This window comes from Rissa tridactyla, chromosome 6, assembly GCF_028500815.1.
Source record: "Rissa tridactyla isolate bRisTri1 chromosome 6, bRisTri1.patW.cur.20221130, whole genome shotgun sequence".
Classification (NCBI taxonomy): Eukaryota; Metazoa; Chordata; class Aves; order Charadriiformes; family Laridae; genus Rissa; species Rissa tridactyla.
The window spans coordinates 63,059,224-63,080,321 of NC_071471.1; the positions used below are offsets into that span (position 1 = coordinate 63,059,224).

Sequence of the window (21,098 nt, forward strand, 5' to 3'; positions counted from 1 at the left end):
CTTCAGTTTTACATTCCTTGAAAAACTTAAAATTTACTATAATGATGTCTTCCTCTTTGCAGTTAGGAGGAGTGATTAGGCTACCACATGTATTAAATGCTGTTGTTACAATCTAACCTGGCATTTTGAGGCCTTACAGTCACAAGCTATATTTTTCATAATTTACATTTTGATTTTTTAATGCAGAGCAGATTGGACAGGAGATGCTGGAAAACCTCAGCCATGACAGAGAGAAGATCCAGCGTGCTCGGGAAAGGGTAAGTTTGATAATAAGTAATTGCTGGTCTCGGACTTTATGTTTTGGGCAAGTTCTCTGTGTTTGCAAAAATAATCCGGCATATTCATCAGTTTTATATAAATCATCTGCTATCATGAGATATAATCACCATGTGCAGCGGAGCACTTACAAAGTGTCTTATATGGGCCCAATCCTGCAAAGCCTCTCCTACAGGGAGTCATCTTGAAGTCACCAAACCCACTGTTGGAAGCCAGCTTTGTGTCACTAATATCATAGTTAACTCAATTTTCTGTCCTTTGTTATAGTGTCCATTGCAGTGACTTCTTGGATTCTCAGTGAAAAGAAAGTTCATTATCATGACTTAGCTCCTAATAGTTGATCAGCCGTACTCTTTGTAGCTGCAAATGCTAATAATTGGCCCCTTAGCAGTTCTGTGTGAAAGAACAGGTAGTGGTTTGTTACACAGCTGCTCTGTCACTGCAGCCAAGATAACATACCTGTGTCGTTTTTTGGCTTATATTGCATCCATAGGGATCAACTCCACTCTGTAGAGTTAATGAAGATGCCCAGATGCCCACCCCCTCCAACGCATACAACTTCTCTGAACTTCAGTCTAAGAAATTTGCCTCCCTGGTTCTGAGTTCTGCTCACAGAACCAAGAGTGACTGCGTCAGTGGTTTTCTGTCCATGATACATTGATCAAATACTTTCCTGAGTGTCCAAATTTGCCAAAGCTAAGTCCTTCTACAGGCCTCTATCTGAGCAATGCCATTTAGGAAATCTCCTTTATCTGTCCCGGGGAGTTTCTTCACCTGGATAGCTTTGATTGGTAAAGCCTCATATGACAGCTTTAACAAGGCATTTTCTGTCAGCTGTACCAGTTGTTTTCTGAAGTCCTGAGCATTAGCTACTTTAAAACATTAAGTATAAGTAAATCATTAAATGTAACTAAGGATTGTGAGCATTGTGTTGTTCAGGCAACTTTCTTTGTGTCCTATTTCACCTCCACTCCTCACATCCCTAATGACTGCTGAGCCTGAGATGCTTTTCTGTTTCTAGCTGGACAAGTAAAACCTCCGCAATGGAGATGAATAACATGTTTCCCTTTCAGCTGATCCTAAAAATCCTCGGGAAAGAGGGAGTGTATTTCTGATAACTCCATACACATCATTCGTTGTGTAACTTCTTTTCTGTGCTTTCTGCCTGAAGAGCAAATTTCTTTGATAGCAAAACCTGTAAAGCTGGAAGGAGCAAGATTAAAAGTAAGGGTATTCTAGGAAAGTGTATCCCATCACAGTTCAGTGAAAGACCTCTTGCCATAAATGGAAGATCTCAAATTCCAAGTTTTTATCATATGCCACTTCAACTATTTTGTTTAGGGAATTCAGAAAAGTTCTCCATTGGAACCACATGAGTGCATCTGTCCCAGACATCTGTATACTCAGATGTACAGCCAGGAATGATCTTGGATAACTTGCAAGTTTCCATTTTGTGGAGATTTTTTAAAAACCAGGACAGAGGGTGCTCTGTCAAGACAAACTTGTCTTCTGAAAATCAAACATCAGCTTGAGTATGATGATCAGTTCTTACCAGGTCGATGTTGTGAAAATTAGGCACGTTTTCTTATGAGCAAAATTTAAATGAGTTAGCGTTAGTCTCTATAGTTTGGTTAAATTTACACATGTGAGTTTTCCCGTCTGCAGAGTAAGACATTGGAATGAAGAAAATGCAAGATGTAGCTAATATCATTTTGAATAAATGAAGATGATGTGCAGTGCAAAATACGTGTGTAATAACAGTTGTGAAGAGGAATTACCTAAACTACTTTTTTCTTTTAAGCCAAAGAGAAGGGATAAAAGCTCTGTCACAAGAGTCAGGTAGGTTAAATGGAGTATAAAGGACTCTAAAAGATGCAACATTTTTAGGAAAATCTCAAATTAAAGTGTGTCTAAGGCAGACAAGATGTCAACGTCAGCATCTTGTTCATCTTCCTTTCTCATTATTATTCTTAATAATATTTTTTAAAAGCTTTCTTAAACACTGGGTAGATTTGCCATTGCTAATATCAAAGCATCTTTCAAAATGTTTTCACTGCAGCAGTTCTGTGAAACAAGGAAGTGCCATCATATGCCATTTAACAGGTATATATGTCACCAGTTCTTTGGCTTCTGCAGTGCACTGGTTCCGGTAAATGATGGAGAAACTACCATCTGTTATTTCAGTTTTAAATAAAAACAAACTTGCAGTTTGAAACTCTTTATGTTGTTTTTTCTGCCGATGCAGGAAGAAAAGGTGTTTTTTTAGTGTTCTCTTGGGAGGCAGCTAGAGATCTTCCAACTATGTGTGTACGTGTTTGTTTCTTTCTTAACATTTCTTATTTTTTGCTTATTTTGTGGGGTTTTTTATTATCATAAAAATATGAGGTCGTCTTGCTTAGAGGAGTTTGTCAAACCTCTAAGACTCGGCGTCCCCTTCCTAACTATCAGTACTGATTCTAGCTGTCAGGTAGAATCCTGCAGCAAGAGAGGGAAGTTAGGATCAAACATATAATGGTAAAAAGGAGAGAGCTACTTTTCTGTGAAAAGGGAGGAGAAGCCCCAAGTGTTAAATGCATCTTTATGAATAATAAAAGACCAATGTAAAGCATACATTTGTACTTCAGATTCCCTTCTAGCATAGATAAGAACTTGGCTTTTTAATGAGCCTTTTAAAAATTATTGTGACGTTTTTTCTTCTGTTGCTTGTGTCAAACTGGGCTAAGCTGCTTTTCTGGAGCTTGAATTGTCTAGATGAATCAGGAAAAAATGAGGGAATGGCCTCCCTGGAATATAAGGCTCATCTTTTTTCCATCATGGCATATAATTACAGAGATCTGAGCGTCAGTGCAAGCCTTCCCACTGAATATGATATTGCTAAGAGCAAGTCTTGGTTGGTGTTAGCCAGTCCCAGCTTCTATTTGGTATTTTCTTAATACCTTTTACAAGAACAAGGAGGAAATTTATGCGAAAAAGTTATGTGTCATTGATTGCAGTGACTGGTTTCACTAGTAAGCATTAAATCTGGTAGCAAATATTTACAGTATTAGGCTCCAGAATAGAAACTGGTTTTAATATTGCTGCTGTGCATGTATTCAAGATATAATAGTGGTTTGTTATGGTGAAGGTGATTTGTTATTGGAAGACTGCCACTTTTCTTGGCAGTGTTACTGTTTTGATGGATTTATAACACAGGATGCATTTTTTCTTCTCCAACAAAGTTTCTTTAGTAAGAAGTCAATGAGTCAGGTAATCCTTTCAATCTGATTTGATAATGAAGAGGTAAATATTCAGCTTTCACAAGGAGCAGGATGTTTTTGTGTATGTACACACAGCTGTGTTTTGGGGCATGTTAGAAACAGTGGCCCCTGCTATTTCATAACTGACAGTCATTACATTATCATTTACAGTACATTTTGATGTCCCACTGGTTCCAAGATCTCTAAAGGGTCCAAAGATGTCTCTCCTCTAGCTACCAGTAGCAAAAGAAGCAACAGAAGAGTAACGTGATTCTTCCTATACTCCATTTCTAAACTTCCTTTAGCGGAACATTAATAAACACAAAAATAGAGGGGAGGTTTTAATCCCTTTTAAAGAGCAATAGAAGCAATTGCTCTTTTTTAATATGAAGTTCATTTGCTTCATAACTTTTCTCTTCATCTCCTCAATTTCATTTTTTATTCAGTTGTGCTTTTACCTATTTTGCAAAATATTTGAGACCTGCAGAACAAGTCAGCTAATTAAGTTTAGCTGTAAGTGCGGGCTTCCTGTGTCCTAATAAATTACAAAAATGCTATTTTTAGTGAGTGAGTGATGCTTACATGCAAAAATGTATATTATACAGCTGTGACTTATGTACTTACTATATACAGGCTGGTTCTCTTCAATATCTTTATCAATAATCTGGACAAGGGGATTGAGTGCACCCTCAGTAAGTTCCCAGAAGACACCAAGTTGGGCAGGAGTGTCGAGCTGCTTGAGGGTAGAAAGGCTTTGCAGAGGGATCTGGACAGGCCGCATCGATGGGCCAAGGCCAATGGTGTGAGGTTCAACAAGGCCAAGTGCTGGGTCCTGCACTTGGGTCACAGCAACCCCGTGCAGCATCACAAGCTTGGGGAGGAGCGGCTGGAGAGCTGCCTGGCAGAGGGGGACCTGGGGGTGGTGGTTAACAGCCGGCTGAATATGAGCCAGCCGTGTGCCCAGGGGGCAAGAAGGCCAACAGCATCCTGGTCTGTATCCGGAGCAGTGTGGTGAGTAGGACTAGGGAAGCGATCGTCCTCCTGTACTCGGCGCTGGTGAGGCCCCACCTTGAGTACTGTGTCCAGTTTTGGGCCCCTCACCACAAAAAACACACTGAGGTGCTGGAGCGGGTCCAGAGAAGGGCAATGAAGCTGGTGAGGGGTCCGGAGCACAAGTCTTAAGAGGAGCAGCTGAGGGAGCTGGGGTTGTTCAGCCTGGAGAAGAGTCCCTTCTCTGAGGGGAGACCTCATCGCTCTCTACAACTCCCTGAAAGGAGGCTGTAGCGAGGTGGGGGTCGGTCTTTTCCCAAGTAACAGGTGATAGGACAAGAGGAAGCGGCCTCAAGTTTTGTCACGGGAGGTTTAGACTGGATATTAGGAAAAATTTCTTCACTGAAAGGGTTATCAAGCATTGGAACAGGCTGCCCAGGGAAGTGGTAGAATCATCATCCCTGGAGGTATTTATGAGACAGGTAGACGTGGTGCTTAGGGACATGGTTTAGTGATGGTTTCTGTCAGTGTTACGTTGATGGTTGGACTCAGTGATCTGAAAGGTCCCTTTCAACCTAGACAATTCTATGATTCTATACTGTTCACAAAGTATTTGAGCATCTATCCCAGTGGTGGCTGCTGTAAGGTGAATACAAGTTTTGTATGTAACGGGAAGTAGAGGCATATTTCTTTTACACAGAATTGGTAAAAGGACACTGTTTTGTATTTCTGCTTTTTCTTTAAACTACTGTCTTTGAAAAACACTGGAAGAAAGAAGTGTTTGTTTTTCTTTTCATAAAGCATCAGGAACACAGCGCATGGCTGTCTCTTCATCCCTTGATGCCCTCACTAATATACATAACCAATACACATGCGCACATCAATGGGAATTATAGATACCGATTTATATAGCTTCTACCTGCAACCCTTTATTTTGAAAGCTTTTACTCTTTATGCTGGTTCATCTTTGTTGCCTCAATGTCTTATCTTCCGTGGGTTTCATCTTCATGTAAGTGAAAACCAGACGAAACATTTTTAAATTTCAGAGCTTTCGTGTCCGTTTTACGTGTGAGTTTGTCGTGAGCTAAATCTGAAGTTGATTGACTCAAATGACAGTAGAAACATCTGTCCTCTGTACAGAATGGAGTACATGTGCCTTTTGCCTTTAATGGGACTCTTTTCTCCCCAGCTTAGAGAAACAGATGCAAACCTGGGGAAGAGTTCCAGGATTTTGACGGGAATGTTGCGAAGGTAAGGCCAAGGTAGGGACACTTCTTCTCTTTCTTTCTTTCCTCTCTCCCTCTGTGCCTTTATTTTTAGTTTTAGTTCAACCTCAGCATTTTGCTGACTTACCTGACTTTTTTTACACAGGCTGCTATGTAGAACGCCTTCGAGTGAATGCTGGTAGTGAAGCAGGCATGGTTAGATAGAAGGTTTTATCACAACTATGGAAAGAGTTTTCTGTAGCCTGAGGGATTAGTCTTTGCCCAGTCATTTCTCACCTTTGTTTCTTTGTATTTGTTGGGTGGGGGGTTGTATGTGTGTTCTAAAATTAAGTTTTTTGATTATGGTCTCCAGCCTTCCTTATTTTTGAGGGATTTCAGTGTTTTGAGGGTTTTTTTACCTGTTAGATTTTATGTGAGAAAGTTTGTAAATGTTTTGTGGCAGCGTAAAGTTACACGCAGAGAAAAGCTTAAGATGCTCAATTCTGTCTGAATAGACAGGGCAGGCACATCATCAGTGCCTGGTTTTAGCACGTTTCTTCCATGCTTTCAATGTTATGAGAATTGTCCCTGGGATCAAAGTGAGATGATAGAGAAAGGAAGAATTTGCGACATCCTAAAAAATCTATGTGGGACTGGAAGGAGGGAATTACCCAGTGATTACTAGCCACCGTAGATTTACATCGGTACCTTTCCAGACAGATTTTTTGAATTAGTGGCATCTCTGGATATGTGTTCTTTACACAGTGAAACAGCACCTGCGCTTCTCTGTCATGTCCATATTTCTGTATATATTCAGCTTCCTGGAGAAGAAGAGCATCCCTCTAATAGGTGGTGCTGGATGCTATGAAAACACAGTTTTAAAGGAGTTTAGAACATCCTCTGAAGTGTTCAGTATGAAATTACCCTTGCCATGGGCTTTTATGTCGGATAGTTGCTTAACGTAATTTACTTATTAAAAAAAAAGAAGAGGAGGAGGTTTTAGCAGAGTTGTTTATTTGTCATTTGGCTTGGAAAATATCAAAACCAGAATTTAATAAGTTGCTCTGTAGTGCAAGCTTTACCTCTTCATAAGTCTGCTCAGAAAAATATCTTTGTTAGTTCCTTGTATACCCAGTTGACAAAGGTTAAAATGACTGAACCCCATGCCTTCATTCCACAGATTTCTTACAATTCCGACTCCAAACTGTAACATATAAAATTCTCTGATTAAGAGTAATATGTAAATGCCACAAGCTAAATTCAAAATCCATGGAGAAAGGAAGTGGCAATTGAAAGGGATGGTTCAGTGCCTGTAGACAATCAAAATAAACTATAAAAAAAATGAACGAGAGAAAAGACACAACCAAACCCAAGTCTCCCCAGGAAGGGCTCTGCGACATGAGCTGTAACGAATATTCTGCATATGTCTCCATTTTGTCAAATCTCATTAAAGGGGTTTCTTGCTTTATGTCAATTGAGCTGTCCAAAAATCATTCATCATTTTAGTGTAAAAAAAAATCATGCAGTTATTTAAATAATATCATATTAATGTTAAAGTTCAGCTGTCATTTAATAGTATGGCTTAATCAGACATAGCATTTAGGAAAAATAGTTTTTTCGGGCTTTACTTGGCTTTCAGGTTGGCAGATTCAAATAAGGATTTATGGGTTTCTAAACCAATGTATTCTTTCCATGTTTATGCTTGAGGTACCTCAGCCTTTTTTGCAGCACCCTGTAGTCTGTTATTTTCAATAAAATAAAGTATCTCCTCATATTGTGTTTGAATACATTTGCAAGTAATTTGGAGAAGCTGAAACAAAAACATATGCTGTAACCTTTGACTTTGTTTTGTGTTTGGGAATCACAGTTAGGAGTCCTAGTTTATAAGTGTTCCATAAACCAAATGAAAAATGTGATCTTTCTGAAATATACTTGGGCTCTTCTTTTCAGACAAAAGGATTATGTAGTCGAACACCAAGATGGCATGTTTCTGTGTGTCAGAAAGGCACCGGATTTCCTTTTTCTTTAACAAAAATGCTGACCTGAGTCACCTGTCTGGATGAAAGGCAGGTTAAGATTTAAGTTCAGTTCAGGTAAATGTGCCAAAAGAAATGCCTCAGCATAGATGCAACTTGCAGTAGAAGATTCTCAGGATGTTATTTAAAACCACGTAATAGACGTAAAAGCAAGTAATTTGTTTATAACTGTTGGGTAGAAGGATCTAGCATTATCTCAGCCTCAGCATCATCCCAGTGTTGTTTAGTCACAAGAATTATCATAAAATACAGACCCCAAGAAATCAGCACTAAATAGATAAATACAACTGTAAGAAAAACAATTTGCACAGATTGGCAGTTGTGTCCTAATTTCTGCATACTTCAGTACATGCCACACAATGTTTCACTTGATTGCTGGAACCAATAAAGAACAGTGCTGGATAACTATTCTTCATGTCATTATTATACGGAAAAGGTAATGTTAAACTGAACATTGCTCAACTTAGTTGCTGCGCCCACAGTATGTATTTGCTGATATGCTTGAAGTCATATGCCAGGCTAAGACCCTGTGCATCATATTAATGCCTAACTATTTCTATTTTTACCATCTGGGAAAGGTAAAGCAGCATCTCTCCTGAATCTGGCCAGATATATTAAGAGATTAGATATTTACATTCCTAGAGGGCTACATTTCTCCCTTTGTATGACCTAAATTCCCTGGCCATGTATTTGTGCATAAAATGTTCTGGAGATGGGGAATAAAAGCAGGGACAGGTTTTGTAGGTGCCATAGCTCACTAAGGAAATCAGTGGCAGAAAAGGGACAGGTCTTCCTATCCCAGCGTGCTGCTCTAGCAACTTAAAGTAGCCAGCCTTACGTATTGGAATTTGTTATCTCCAGGTATTTGGGGTATTTGAGTTAGGCAATTTTTGTAGTAAATGTTTTTAAATATTCTCACTTTGAAATGACCTATACAGTCATAATATTCTTTTTTCTTTTTCTGTAAATAAACCTACTGAGCTTCCACTAAACTAGTATATTCCACTTATGGCATTGCATTACTAGGGTAATATCGGCATGTTGACAATGTCGAAACATTCATCATTTCCTTTTACATGTATCTATAGCTCTAAACATCCTAACATTTTATGACTCCTCTTTAGAACCGTGAAACTATAACAGAAGCTCAGTGTCATTTCAGTTACAGAATTTTCAAACAATAGGTTTTAACATAAGGAAATGTTCTCTTCTGTGGTCATTTGCGATACTGCTGTCTCGGACGTCTATCCCTTGGCCTCTACCCCAGTGTGAATTGGGGAGCACTCAGTATGTCAGAAAGAAGCAGAAAAAGATATGTTCTGAAAGATCTTCAGTCTTTCCCCCATATCCTAAGCCAATAGCCTAGAAAAGCTTTTAAGAAAAGAATTTGGACAATCTCCAAGCCACAGACGGTCAAGTGGGAAACAAACAAACCTAAAAGTAACCAGATAAAAATTTCAATAGATTTGAATCTTTATCCATTTAGCAGATAAATTCTATCTAACCCCCTCCAAATTGCAGAAAAATATTTTAGAAAAACAGCTACTACCCTCCAGAACAATGTTTGGTTCCATCAGGAAATTTTTATGCCAAAAATTCTCTTTTAATCTTTAGATTTCAGTCTTCTGAGTTGTTATCAATGATGCTTTGAGAAGCTCATGAACACACCTGTTCTTATAAAAGACACTTTTAAATGTTGATTTCCCACACGGCAAACACACTGTCTCCAGCTGATGGAAATGAAGCAGTAAGTGTTCAGCTCTCGAGTGCCGAACGTAAGTTATACGGACATACGAACATAACATAAGTTATATGACTTGCCAACAGCTGCATGACCAATGTGACTACAATCAGAAACAGAGAATGCCTCCCTCTCTCTGCTAGTCACGGTCAAGCTTCTTCACTCTCCTTTCCAGGAAAGTTCTGGTAGTTCTGAATGCTTCCTGCATTACTTCTGGTCAAACTTCCTTGTACTTCTGAACTCTAGGGTAGTCCAGACCTTACAGTTATTTTACAACATGTCATAGAATCATAGGACAATTTATGTTGGAAGGGACCTCTAGAGCTCATCTGATCCAACCTCCTGCTCAAAGCAAGTCTAATTAGAACCGGTTGCTCAGAGACTTCTCCAGTCGTTTCGAACACATCCAAGGTTGGGTGGTCGTTTTGAACACCTCTTGTTTCAAACACCTCTCCAAGTGATCTGTTCCAGTAGCTGTTGAAATAAACAGTTTTTCCAGTGTCTAATTGAAATTTCACAGCATCCAAGTTGTGTCCATTGCCTGTGGTCCTAAGCAGAAGTGATTTAAAACATAAGCGTTTTAAAATTGGTCTTCAGAGTTCGGGCCTGGATTGCAGTCGTTCCTAGCAGTTCTCAAACAACTTCAGCAGTTCTGAAGAGGTCTCTGTGGTGATCAGACTGAGATGACATTCAGTATAGGGCAATTCTTTAAACAGGGTGTGGGGTGGTCTGCTTCCACCCTGGTGGGTGGCCATTCAGCAGTGGACGCACAAGAATTATTTTTTTATTTGCTTTCTCACACTCCTAGAGATGTGAAAAGTTAATTATCTCTGTTCTGCCTTCTCTCTCGACTACGAAACCCACATTTCCATATGCAGAATAGCAGCAGAGAGAGTGATGTCCCTGTTGAGGAAAACCAAAACAAACAGTGAGTGTTGTCGCTGTCTTTTTCCCCTATTTCCCTACCAGTCTCGGTTTCCATCATAACAAAATAGATTTTCTTCTGAGCTAAAGTCTGTCTCAGTATCAGTCATACTAGGCCATGACTGTTGAGTCTCTGCAGTTTTCTGGAGGAAGATCTTTGTATTGCAGTTACTGAGTGAAGTTTAATATACAGTTAGACTTGCCTTGATTTCATGCTAATAGAGGAATTATTCTTTCCAGCAGGAATTTTGCATATTTGGTCTCAAGCCAAAGGAAATCGTTTCGGCAACTTTTTGGTACATATATTTCTATTTTTACTTCAAGATGTATTTCAACACTGAAAAATGATTGAATTGACAAGTCCTTTAGCAACATGTCTGGTCCATGTTGAATATTTACAGCTGCAGCTGTTTCCTTCAGTAATTTAGACCTTGATTCAGGAACATATTTAAGCATATGGTTAACTTAAACCAGAGGAGCAATTCCCTTAACTTGAGGGAGACTGAATAAGGGGGGAGCGAGTGGCAGAATGATTCCGGGTCATCTCTTGGGGCAACATAGCTTTTATTGTGCTCCTTGCTCAAGGCCGATTACAGAGCAAGCCCCGTCCTTAATATTTCTGTTGTTAAATGTAAACCATAAAATACACATGGGGTGTTTCAGTGCTTGTTACTGTCAGTGTAAGAACTTTTTTTTTTAAATTTCCTGACATTTAAGGATTAAATATATTTACTTGATTCTTATATTATTGTATGTGTTTGTGTTTTAATATGCAACTAATCTTTATCAGTTATGAAGAGCTGAATCTTTTCAGAAGGAAAGTGTTAAGCTTTGTGGTACTGTTAATCACAAGATAGTCTTTGGATAAGGAACATACGGCTTGTTATTACAGATTAAACCTTGGCATTAATTAGTACCTGGTCATTCCTCATTTTGCCTTTAAAAAGAAACCTTGTTTCTTTGTTGAAGTGATGGACAAAACAGGTGGAAAACGTAAATGTAGTGTCAGCAAAATTCCCCAGGGAAAGCATTCTTCATCATTAGGAGTACAAGCAAAAACAGGAAACGTACATCTAGGTCTGAACGGCAAGAATTTTAAAATAGTATGGGACACTGTAGGTTCCCTGTTCTCAATTTAGGTATGATGTAATCTGATGTATGTAAAATGCATTTCTTATTTTTAATGATCAATTGAGAGCCATTTTATAAATCCTGCTCATCTTTCTTGGACAGTGTTCTGTGTGTTGTTTCCAAAACGTTTTTGAAAAATCTTACTCTGTTTTCATTCAGTGTTAGAAATACTTTTCGATTCGTGCACCAGAGAAAGTGCAGAAGTCTTTTGAGCTGCTGTATGGCCACCATAGCTACAGCAAGTAGTGTACATGGAGAATTCCAAGCCATATTCGGAAGGTACTGAATGCCTCACAGAACGGGACCAATTTCAACATTGCAAGCGTATAGCTGTGATTAGTTTAATGCCATCTTAGCCTTTGCAAACCTTCAGCTCCAACAGCCTAAGTCATACAGACTTAAGTTTACTTCAAACCTGGAAAAAAAAAGGAGCATCATGATTGAACTTTACAATTCAATAGCTTAAGTGCATAGGCTAAGATACGTCAGTGTTTTAATCTCCTTGCACCTAGTCAGTCTTAGAAGGACATGTCCTTCACTCACCGAGATAGAGTATTTATATTGTAGCATTGTTTTATTTTTCAGGTTGTTGCAAAGCTTTATCCATGTGTCAAGTTGCCTACACGACATCCATTATGAGCAGGCCTCTCAGCATTCTTCAGACAATATTTCTAATTCTCTTTTTTCATTCCTTTTTAAACGTACAATGGCCTTTGTTCTGTCCTCTCCGTTCCCTTTTTTCTATCATCTGGAATTACTATCTCATTTGCCCCCCTTCCATCTACTTATGTCCAGCTGAACAGCTGGAAAGAACATTATCTAAAGCACAGTTGTGTTTCTGCAGGAAAGCAGGGTCCCAATGGATAATTATCCAAGCTAGTCCTATACTGCGTATAGCAAGAATGTAAAGCATCGTAATAGGTTAAATATCATGTAACGCTTTGTGATTGCTCTCTGTATTGAGATATGTTGACTACCATTAAGCAGCTAGAGCCTAAAAAGGTTCACAGTGTGTCATGAGTGAAACAAAAGGCGTTTCATAGTCAGCGTTGTCATGTCTGAACCACAATAGATGTCCCATGACATGCTTTCATGAGAAGGCATGTCTTATATCAGCATAATCAGCGCAGTACTTTCTCGCAGTAGTTACAAGTAGTTTCCAGTTGGATGAGTTCTCTCTGACATGATATTCAGGAATAGTGAAGGTAGTGGAAATATTTTGAATGCGGTGAGATTGTTTATGAGAAGCAGGGTAAAGTAGGGAACCTATTAGCAAAAGCTGACACTGGTAATTGCTCAAATAATTGGATACAACTCTTCAAAAATCAATGAAGTCAAACTCCTTAAGGCCAGTAGTAAATTAAGGATCATGTTGTTCTTGACACCACTCACAATATAACTGTCACAGAACAATATATACCAAATTTTACACATTCCATTTACTATGGAGTGTTTAAGCCATAAATTCCTAAATGTAATGTTTTCTGATCACAGATCTGCATGATATCTTGCTACATGGGTCATTTCATTTTAATCCACAAATTTGACAAAAGACAAATAGAATCGTCTTGGAAGTGATCACTGAAAAGTTCATCCCTTTGTGTTAAGGCAGGATTGACTGTCCCTGTTTCAATCCTGGCAGACAGTCTTCTGGCCTGCCCTGCAACGATGAACATTCCCCATCTCGTCAATCAAACTGTTCCAAGTTTCCCCTAATGTTTAGCCCAAATCTTTCTTCCTGAGGAGACAGAGAGCTTTTATGTGCTGGTGCATTTGAGGAGATTTCTGTGCTCTGTCACAGCCCATGGCTTCTACTGTGGAAAGAAATCTCTGCTGAACTTTTGAAGAATTAGAGAACATAAATAATAGTGTACAGAATTAAATTATAGTTTCTAGTTTTCATCAAGCCAAGCCTTTTGATGGGATTTGGGAATGTAAAAATGGAAAACTTGGATAGTGTTCTAATAGTCACATCCTGGAAGCTCAGCCTCTTCAAACAGTAGCTTCTTGCGTAGGTGTCACTGAGCATTGCAAATAGAGACACCAAAATTAAATCGTTCTCATGAGGTTGCATATCTGGACTAAAACTAGACTGTATGCTCAGCTGAATAATAGTAACATCTGAAACTCAAACGAGATCAACAAAATAAAGAGACTTAACTTTTTTCATGACATTTGTAAATGTTTTAAGAAAAAGGCAGTAATGTTGTCAAAAAAAATCAGAATTTTTAAATTATTTCTCCCACCCTTGCCCATAGACACACCAGCATTTTGGACAGATTTAGTATTTGGGAACAAATAGTGGAAAGGGGAATTGTTTTGCATAGTCTTCTGTCGCATCTCTGCAGAAGCTTTCTTAATCTTTATCAGGTAAAGAAGCTCTTTTGTGCATTCTGAGTATGATTTCAAGTAGCACTTGGAACTTTTTTTGCCACACTTGATTGAAATTCTCAGCTTTTAATAAAAGCAAAATTAATTCAGCTTTCCAGCACGATTCTGATCACACACCAAGGTATTTATCTTTAAGAAAACAACGAAGTCATCAAAGTGATTTAAAACTGCTGTGATACCAGAATCTTGCCCTTATTAGCTAATCTTTTAGATTAGATTATTGTCAATCTAGCTCATAGTAGCAGGTCAGAGTTTTGGCTGTGCTCAAGAGACATAAGAGATTAAGTGACTGACAACTGGAACAAAGGAAGATTTGGGGTTTGCTGAGTACAATTTTTGTTCAAGTCAGTCGCTCAAGTTCTGCCACAAAATCCAGGACTTGAACTTGTGAGTTATACTCACGTGAGTAGTTTGCTTGTCCGTAGCAGTAATATTGAGTGAGGATCTCTTTTGGTTTGAGCAAAGTTTGTTGCGGGGGGTAGGGTGTTGTTTGTTGTTGTTGTAGTTTCAAAAAGAAGGCCATAAATAATGACTGTGAGAAATCAACAGCTAAGGAAAACCAGGACCAAAAATGAGAATTTATATCCTTGTGCAGCATGTAATTATGTTGTATTGGACCTTTAAAACTCTGCAGAAGGAATGTTCACACATCGCTAACCTGCTGACCATCTGTCTGAAGAATAACAAAGTCATGAATGAGAAAGCGTGGTCTTGCAATGAGATTGTTTAGTCTACTTGGTGATAGAAAGGATGAAAATTTGCTAATTTTGGCTGGCTCTTTAACTAATATGGAAGATTTGAACCTAATCAAGAAAGCAAAGAAAAGTCAGTGTGGAAATGGAGCAAAATGGGAAAGACAGAGGGAAAACAATTTTACCATAAACACTGAGATTTATGTTCTCTACAACATTTGTGTCTCTCTAAAGTAATTCACTGAAAATCATTGACATTGTTTCAGAAATATCTAGAATAATATAAACAAGGGAGAGACTCTTGCAACCTGCTTGCTTCAGACAAACTGATAAATTTTCAGTGCTAATGCTTCTTCAGTCTTATTATTAGGACTGTAAGTCAGATTTTTAAGTCATATTTTAAGACCAGTTTATTAATTGGGGTTTTTTTGAAGCCTTGAAAAATTAGTCAATGAATTTGAATAGTCATGAGCTATGATTTACTAGAATTGTAAGTGGTATTAGTGCTTTCCAGTTTAAAGACGTAGCAGAAGAGTTTTTAATTGACCTATATGCCTTCTGCAAATACTGATGTTTTTCCATGAATGTTAACATGGCTTAGCTTGCAGGATCTCACTATGAGATCTCACTATTTATTACCTAAGAGCTTTTGTTTAGCTTGGACTTTGCTATATTAACTAATCTGTAACTCAGAAGGTTTTTGTAACATTTGCAAGTTAGAGCAAAGTCTTCATCTTTTCTTATTTGGTAGATCTGCTGATAGTTTGATTGCAACACTAACGGATCATTTTTCTTCTTGAATAAAAATTGCTTCTTAAAATTAGTTTTGCACCAACTCCCTGCTTTCCTCCCGATACAAATGCTTCTGCAAGGGAAAAAAAGCACTTGCATGTTTCTATCGCTTTCTTATCGGCGCTGCAAATAATGTGTTTTGATAGGGAATTGTTCAAGAAACATGGTTCTAAGTGCGCCCAGTCTTGCCTAGATGTTGGGAAGCATATGGCCTATTTTATCCATGCCAAGAAACTTCCTTGCTGCTTTCTGTCACCGCTATATTTTTTCAAACGCAGTTTTCAGTGTGAATGGCGCACACGTGTTGATTGTGAAGGTAGCATTCTTTCAGTACAGCCCTAAGCTAATTACTCTTAGTGGCAGTGGGGCTTTGTACCTCATCTGTGAACAGCTATTTATACTACTGCACCAGTACAAAGCAATGTTTCACATTACCAGTTTACCAGACTATTACACCATTGTGTTTTAATCCACTGTAGGTGGATGGAGAATATGAGCCATCTGTTTTATTTAATGATATAATCAGTAAACAATGTATGCACTTTACACATTTGGTCATTAAAGATGCCCATATTGTTGGACCCTGTATTTACATTGTAAATTGGTGTATTCACACATCAGCTCGTTCTGGTTTAAAAGGCTTGCTGTGTTCATAAGATGGTACAAAGCAAGCTCAGTAACTGCTCGAACCCAGCGCAGGTGGTCGAGCTAGCTGCCACACAGATCAAAAGTCAAACAACTGTGAATCTTCCTTTGAAATGCCATTTAGAGAGACAAGGCTGGTCTTATCTTCACAAACAAGAAAGAGTTATAGATATACATCATGAAGTTATGAGAACAAAAGGGCGTTTCATAATCACTCGGCATCAGAAAATCCAGTACTGGAGACTTTTGTGCAGACATCTTTGGAATGTAAAGACCATCTTATTTTCCTGGACAAAATTTGGGGGAGTGACTCTGAATTATTAAATATGAGAAAGTTCTGTGATTTCAAAACTTTGGAGGGAAGAAGTTGCCTGCTCTCACAGTCATTTTATTTTGGTTTATTTTGGTTTAAGCAATGCTTAAGCAGAATATAACAAACAGCATCAGCACAACCCAGTCATATTCAAGGGATAGAGGTGAATGGTGTATTTGTGCTAGAAACAAAGGAAATTGCTTGATATTTCAATTTCCCCAAAGTATCCTTGGTGAGAGCCAAAGGTAGATGACAAAATACACTAAAAAACTTATTGATAAGTAAAATCGTGTTTGCTAGCACATTTTTAAGGAGCTGGAAGGTCCTACAATCCCGTATTAAAACAGTAATGTTCGTTTTAGTGTTCTACTTCACAGCTTGTTCATCAAATGCCTAGAATTTAAGGTATTTATTGGAGGACTCATTCTCATTTCTCATTGTGTTTTATGAGGAAAGATAATTGGGTTTATCGCCAGGTGAAGACCTCACTGGTGTTGCCAGTAGACAGGGAAGGGAAAGGAGTTATGGAAGTGGTATGACTAAGAGTAAGTTTGCAGCTCAGGAAGGCTGGAGGAGTCTTGAGCATAACAAGACACAGCTGCTCAGCAGCAATGGGTCCGCGAATAAAGGCGGAGCTCTATGAATGCCGGTTCTTTAGCTCAGTTTGAGCTCGTCTTTTAAAGCAGCAGAGTGTCTGTCAGGATGAGATCTTAGTCACTTCTTGTTGTGTGCGCTTGTATAAAAAGCTATCAATCAGCAAAATATTAGTACATAGGAGATTTTAATTTTGGTGTCTGTTCCTACATAATGCAGCTATACTCAGAGGCACTGGATATGTGCTCAGTAACAAAGTCTGTGTACTCAAATGAAGTGTGTTCACTTTCCATTTAGTGTTACAAACATGACGACATAGCTTTCTAAGTCTTTAAATCAATTTCAAAAGCAAGCTAATTATATTATTTTATTTTTTTCTAATCTTGGTGTGGGAGGAAAAAAGATTTTATTTTTTTTTTAACCAGGGCTTTTTTATGCTGGCACGAATTTTAGAGATAAAGTATTTTTCATGTGCATGACTGAAGAGAAGAAGACATCTCATTTTATGAGCCATTATATATGCTTTCAAAATATACAATATTTTCATGGTTAAAATATTTAAAATAAAACAAAATAAGACTTAGCTATACCTGTCCCTTTTTTAGTCTTTTCATATCTGTATTTCATGTAAGTTGAATATTAAGCATTGGCATGTTTCCATATGCTTGATGATGTATTGCCTTCTGGTTTTGAGATATTGTGTAACTAACTGATTTCTAATCTTATAAAGGTGTTGAGATCTTTTTTTCCCATCCCAATCCAGGAAAAAGTCAGAAACTTGACTACTAATGTTTGAATCCTAGCTTTATCCTGCTATATCTTGGGTAACTGTGGACACATCTGTTTCTATGCATCTTTAAAATGAGGATAATGTTCCATATCTCAGCAAAGCATTCCAAGAGCAAATGCCCTTAATTAATCTGTGCATGGTCCTCACATGACAACCTGATGAGAGTTCGTGAATGATGGACTAACTGGTAGCAGTGCCTGTCCTGATTTGGAGTCATGGCTTAAATGGATTTAAAAGGGGTGAAAGAGAAGCATGGGAAGAATTTCGACCAGAGGGGTGTGGAGTATCTGATTTCCCTTAACAGTCCATTGCCAAGTACGTACCTGATCTCCTTAAATACTGAACATAGATGTGAGAAAGAGGATGTATCAATTCTTTGTTGTCTTCTTCATATAACATAATTTTGAGGGCTACAGGTGACCGGTTCATCTTTCCTTGGGTGACGTTTTTGGTATGTTGCAGACAGAAAAGAGTATTTGGGTTGGTTCAACAAATAGAATTAATGCATCCCTGTAGACATAACGATTAAGTATATGTCTATAGAAGAGCAATAATGTTAAACTTGATGTGCTAGCCTGGCAACTGCTTCTTCCTTATCAATCTCTCCTTACTGCTCCTGTCAGAAATGATGTTCTTATAGCTTGCTGTGGACTGAGATGTATTATTGCTGGCTGCTGTCAACCTGCAAACAAACGTTTGTTAAGTACTTTAGGGTTGCTCAAAGAAGAAATATATCCCTACAAATGCAACGTTTTATGACTTGTTATCGCAGTGCTGTGGTTTCCTTGTTCAAAGAAAGTGTGGAGGGAGAGATGTGTAGACTCGGGGGTAAAGATAGACAGTCACTTACTTACCCTGGCCAAAATTACCTTTAGCACCATCACCTCTTGCTTCTGGGGAAATGAAATGAAACAGAGTTTGTTACAGAACATAGACGAGTAAAGCCATGAAGGTAATCTAGGAATGCATAAAAATTCTCTCTCATGTGTAGTAACTTGATGACAATAAACATACTGATAAGCCTTTGACATTCCAATATTTTGCTCTTCAACTTGTGATTAAGGAGAAAATAAAAATGTGGATTTCAATTGCTTTTTGTTGAAACATCCAGTAACATGATGCTGCTCTTAGCTGTGAAGTTAGAAGAGAGGTTTTTTTAGATAGTTTGTGTAGTATGTAGATAGTTTGTATGTTGAAAATGCCAGGATAAAATGGAGTTTGAATGTGATAGCTGGTAACAATGCTGTAGAGCACCCTCTTCATAAAGAGTACTTGTTATAGAATGTCTCTTGTGCTGGTGCACTCGGTTGGTCTTATTTTAATGGTCATCTTTGAATTATTGATGATTTATTAAAGCTCTACCAGGAAGCAGTGGGAGAATTAAGCTCCCACATGCCAGTTCCTTCAGATGATTCCTCTTTGAGGAATCTAAGTGATCAAATGAGACGTGCCATTTATAATTCTTCAAACAGGAATTGCTCACAAGTAGTTGTTTCTTAGTAAATTCCTGATGTCTTCTTTGGAGTTAGATGGAGTATTTGGAATTATATGATACACATATATGATGTTAAGCATATTGTAGAACTGTTTTATAATAAACGACATAAGCCATATTAGCGGTGTTCAGATGCTTAGCAGTCAACTAAGGAAATAGGACCTCGTGTCAGAGATGCACACTGTAAACAGACGACACATAGGTCGGGTAGGGAACCCAAAGAAAAGGCAGTACTGCAAAGATGCTCTCACACTCTGTTTCAGGCAGTGATTTTTTTATGCTTATAATTCTGTTCATTGAAAAAATGGAAAAGCTTGTGCCCAAATGCATGTTCTCTGAATCTGAGAGGAGGAGCAGGTGCACAAGATCCCAGAGAAAAGCTCTGTTTTATAAATGTAGAGACTAGCTTACAGTAGAGTTCCTGTTTTGTCCTCTTGCTCCACTGACCCAATTAAATACAAGTTTCTTCATATGAAAATATTGTTGTGGCTGACCTGGATAATAGAGATTGGTTGGGAGGACTTTTAAACCTGGCCCTCCTCTCTAAACTATTGAGTTCTGAGACTGACTTTAGTTTGAGACCCGCTGTACCCTGCTTTCTTTGATCCAAACCCTGAGAAAATGTAATCATCATTTAAAGGAATGAGCTCCTTTGTGAGGAGGAAGCCAAGAAGTGGCCCCAGAGAATGCTTCCCCACATGGAAAGCCACCACCCTCTGATTTGATGGCTTCCATGCTAATGCATCTTTCAAGGGGGCCTCTTTGTCCTGAGTTGTTACTTATTTGGCTCTTCTTTTATTTCAGTCTTAATTGTCATTAGCGTGTTTGTTTTTTTTTTCTAAAGTCATCTGGGGAATAGTAGTTTATTGCATATTGTTGTGTTTGTCTAAAGGCAATTGCACAAGCTTGAAACCTAATCCTTGTAATCTTTCCTACTAGGGAGAGCTTGAGATAAGTACTGCTGTATGCTTGGTGGGAGTGGGTCTCTACTTTTTGATCATCCATGTCTAAATGTTGAGTAATACTTAAGGGAAAATGTTCTCAAAACATTCCTTAGATGATTATTAGATTATATTTTATGTTTGATAAAAACTGGAAAATTGTGTAAATATTTGCTTAACATCCCACCCCTAAAGCAATTTATTTCCTTTCTGGCCTTCAACCCTCTTGCTCAGTGAAATGAGATCAGTCACTTTCTGTTTATATTCAGTTTCACTTTGCAGTTTTCATGTAAGTGTAGTGCGATTCCCCACTGCAGGGGAATATTTAAATAGTAAGTGGAGAAGAAAGGGAAGGGAAAAAATATTTTTAAAATATTTTCTAGTGTTTTCCACATTTTAAAAGTAAATAAGGGCTATGATTATACTACTTGCATATGACATGCTAATAACTAGTGTTAGAAGAAATTTAAAAAAGAATACAGTCCTGCTTTTCTATAAATTGTTTGTCACATAGTAAGACCAGTTTATACATATTCTGTTCCTGTGGCTACCGTTCAAATCAGCCTTTGGCAAAAGCGACCACATATGAGGGATCTCTTTCGTACAAGAGGAAATCACTTTTGCATCTTGGATACTCTGTGGTGGCTGAGTTTTCTGGAAAGTGCTGACTTTTTCACATAGACAACAGACAACACTCACATAGGTGAACTGTTTGGCTGTTTTCTCTCATTTGAATTTTTCATTTTGGACTAATATAGAGTATGGATCTCAAAACCATGGACATCAGTACAAACGCTTTGTCATGATTAGAGCTCAACTAGATAGGAGGAGGGGCTTAGGGAAATATTGTGTGGTAGAAAAAAAACAAACATCAGAGTGAGTAAATTAATCTAAAAGATTGAAGAC

At 38.2% G+C, this 21,098-nt stretch overlaps 1 protein-coding gene across 5 annotated transcripts in view; it reads left to right on the forward strand.

The window, feature by feature from the left end:
- VTI1A (vesicle transport through interaction with t-SNAREs 1A) overlaps positions 1-21,098 on the forward strand; it is a 276,673-nt gene that overhangs the window by 167,221 nt on the left and 88,354 nt on the right. For 2 of the 5 annotated variants that reach the window (XM_054205294.1, XM_054205296.1), the window contains 2 exons: positions 187-257; positions 5,692-5,753. In XM_054205294.1, coding sequence (XP_054061269.1) covers positions 187-257; positions 5,692-5,753 — 133 coding nt within the window. Of the gene's footprint in view, positions 1-186; positions 258-5,691; positions 5,765-21,098 lie in introns of all 5 variants that reach the window. The other 3 variants (XM_054205298.1, XM_054205299.1, XM_054205295.1) reach the window with 2 other exon arrangements.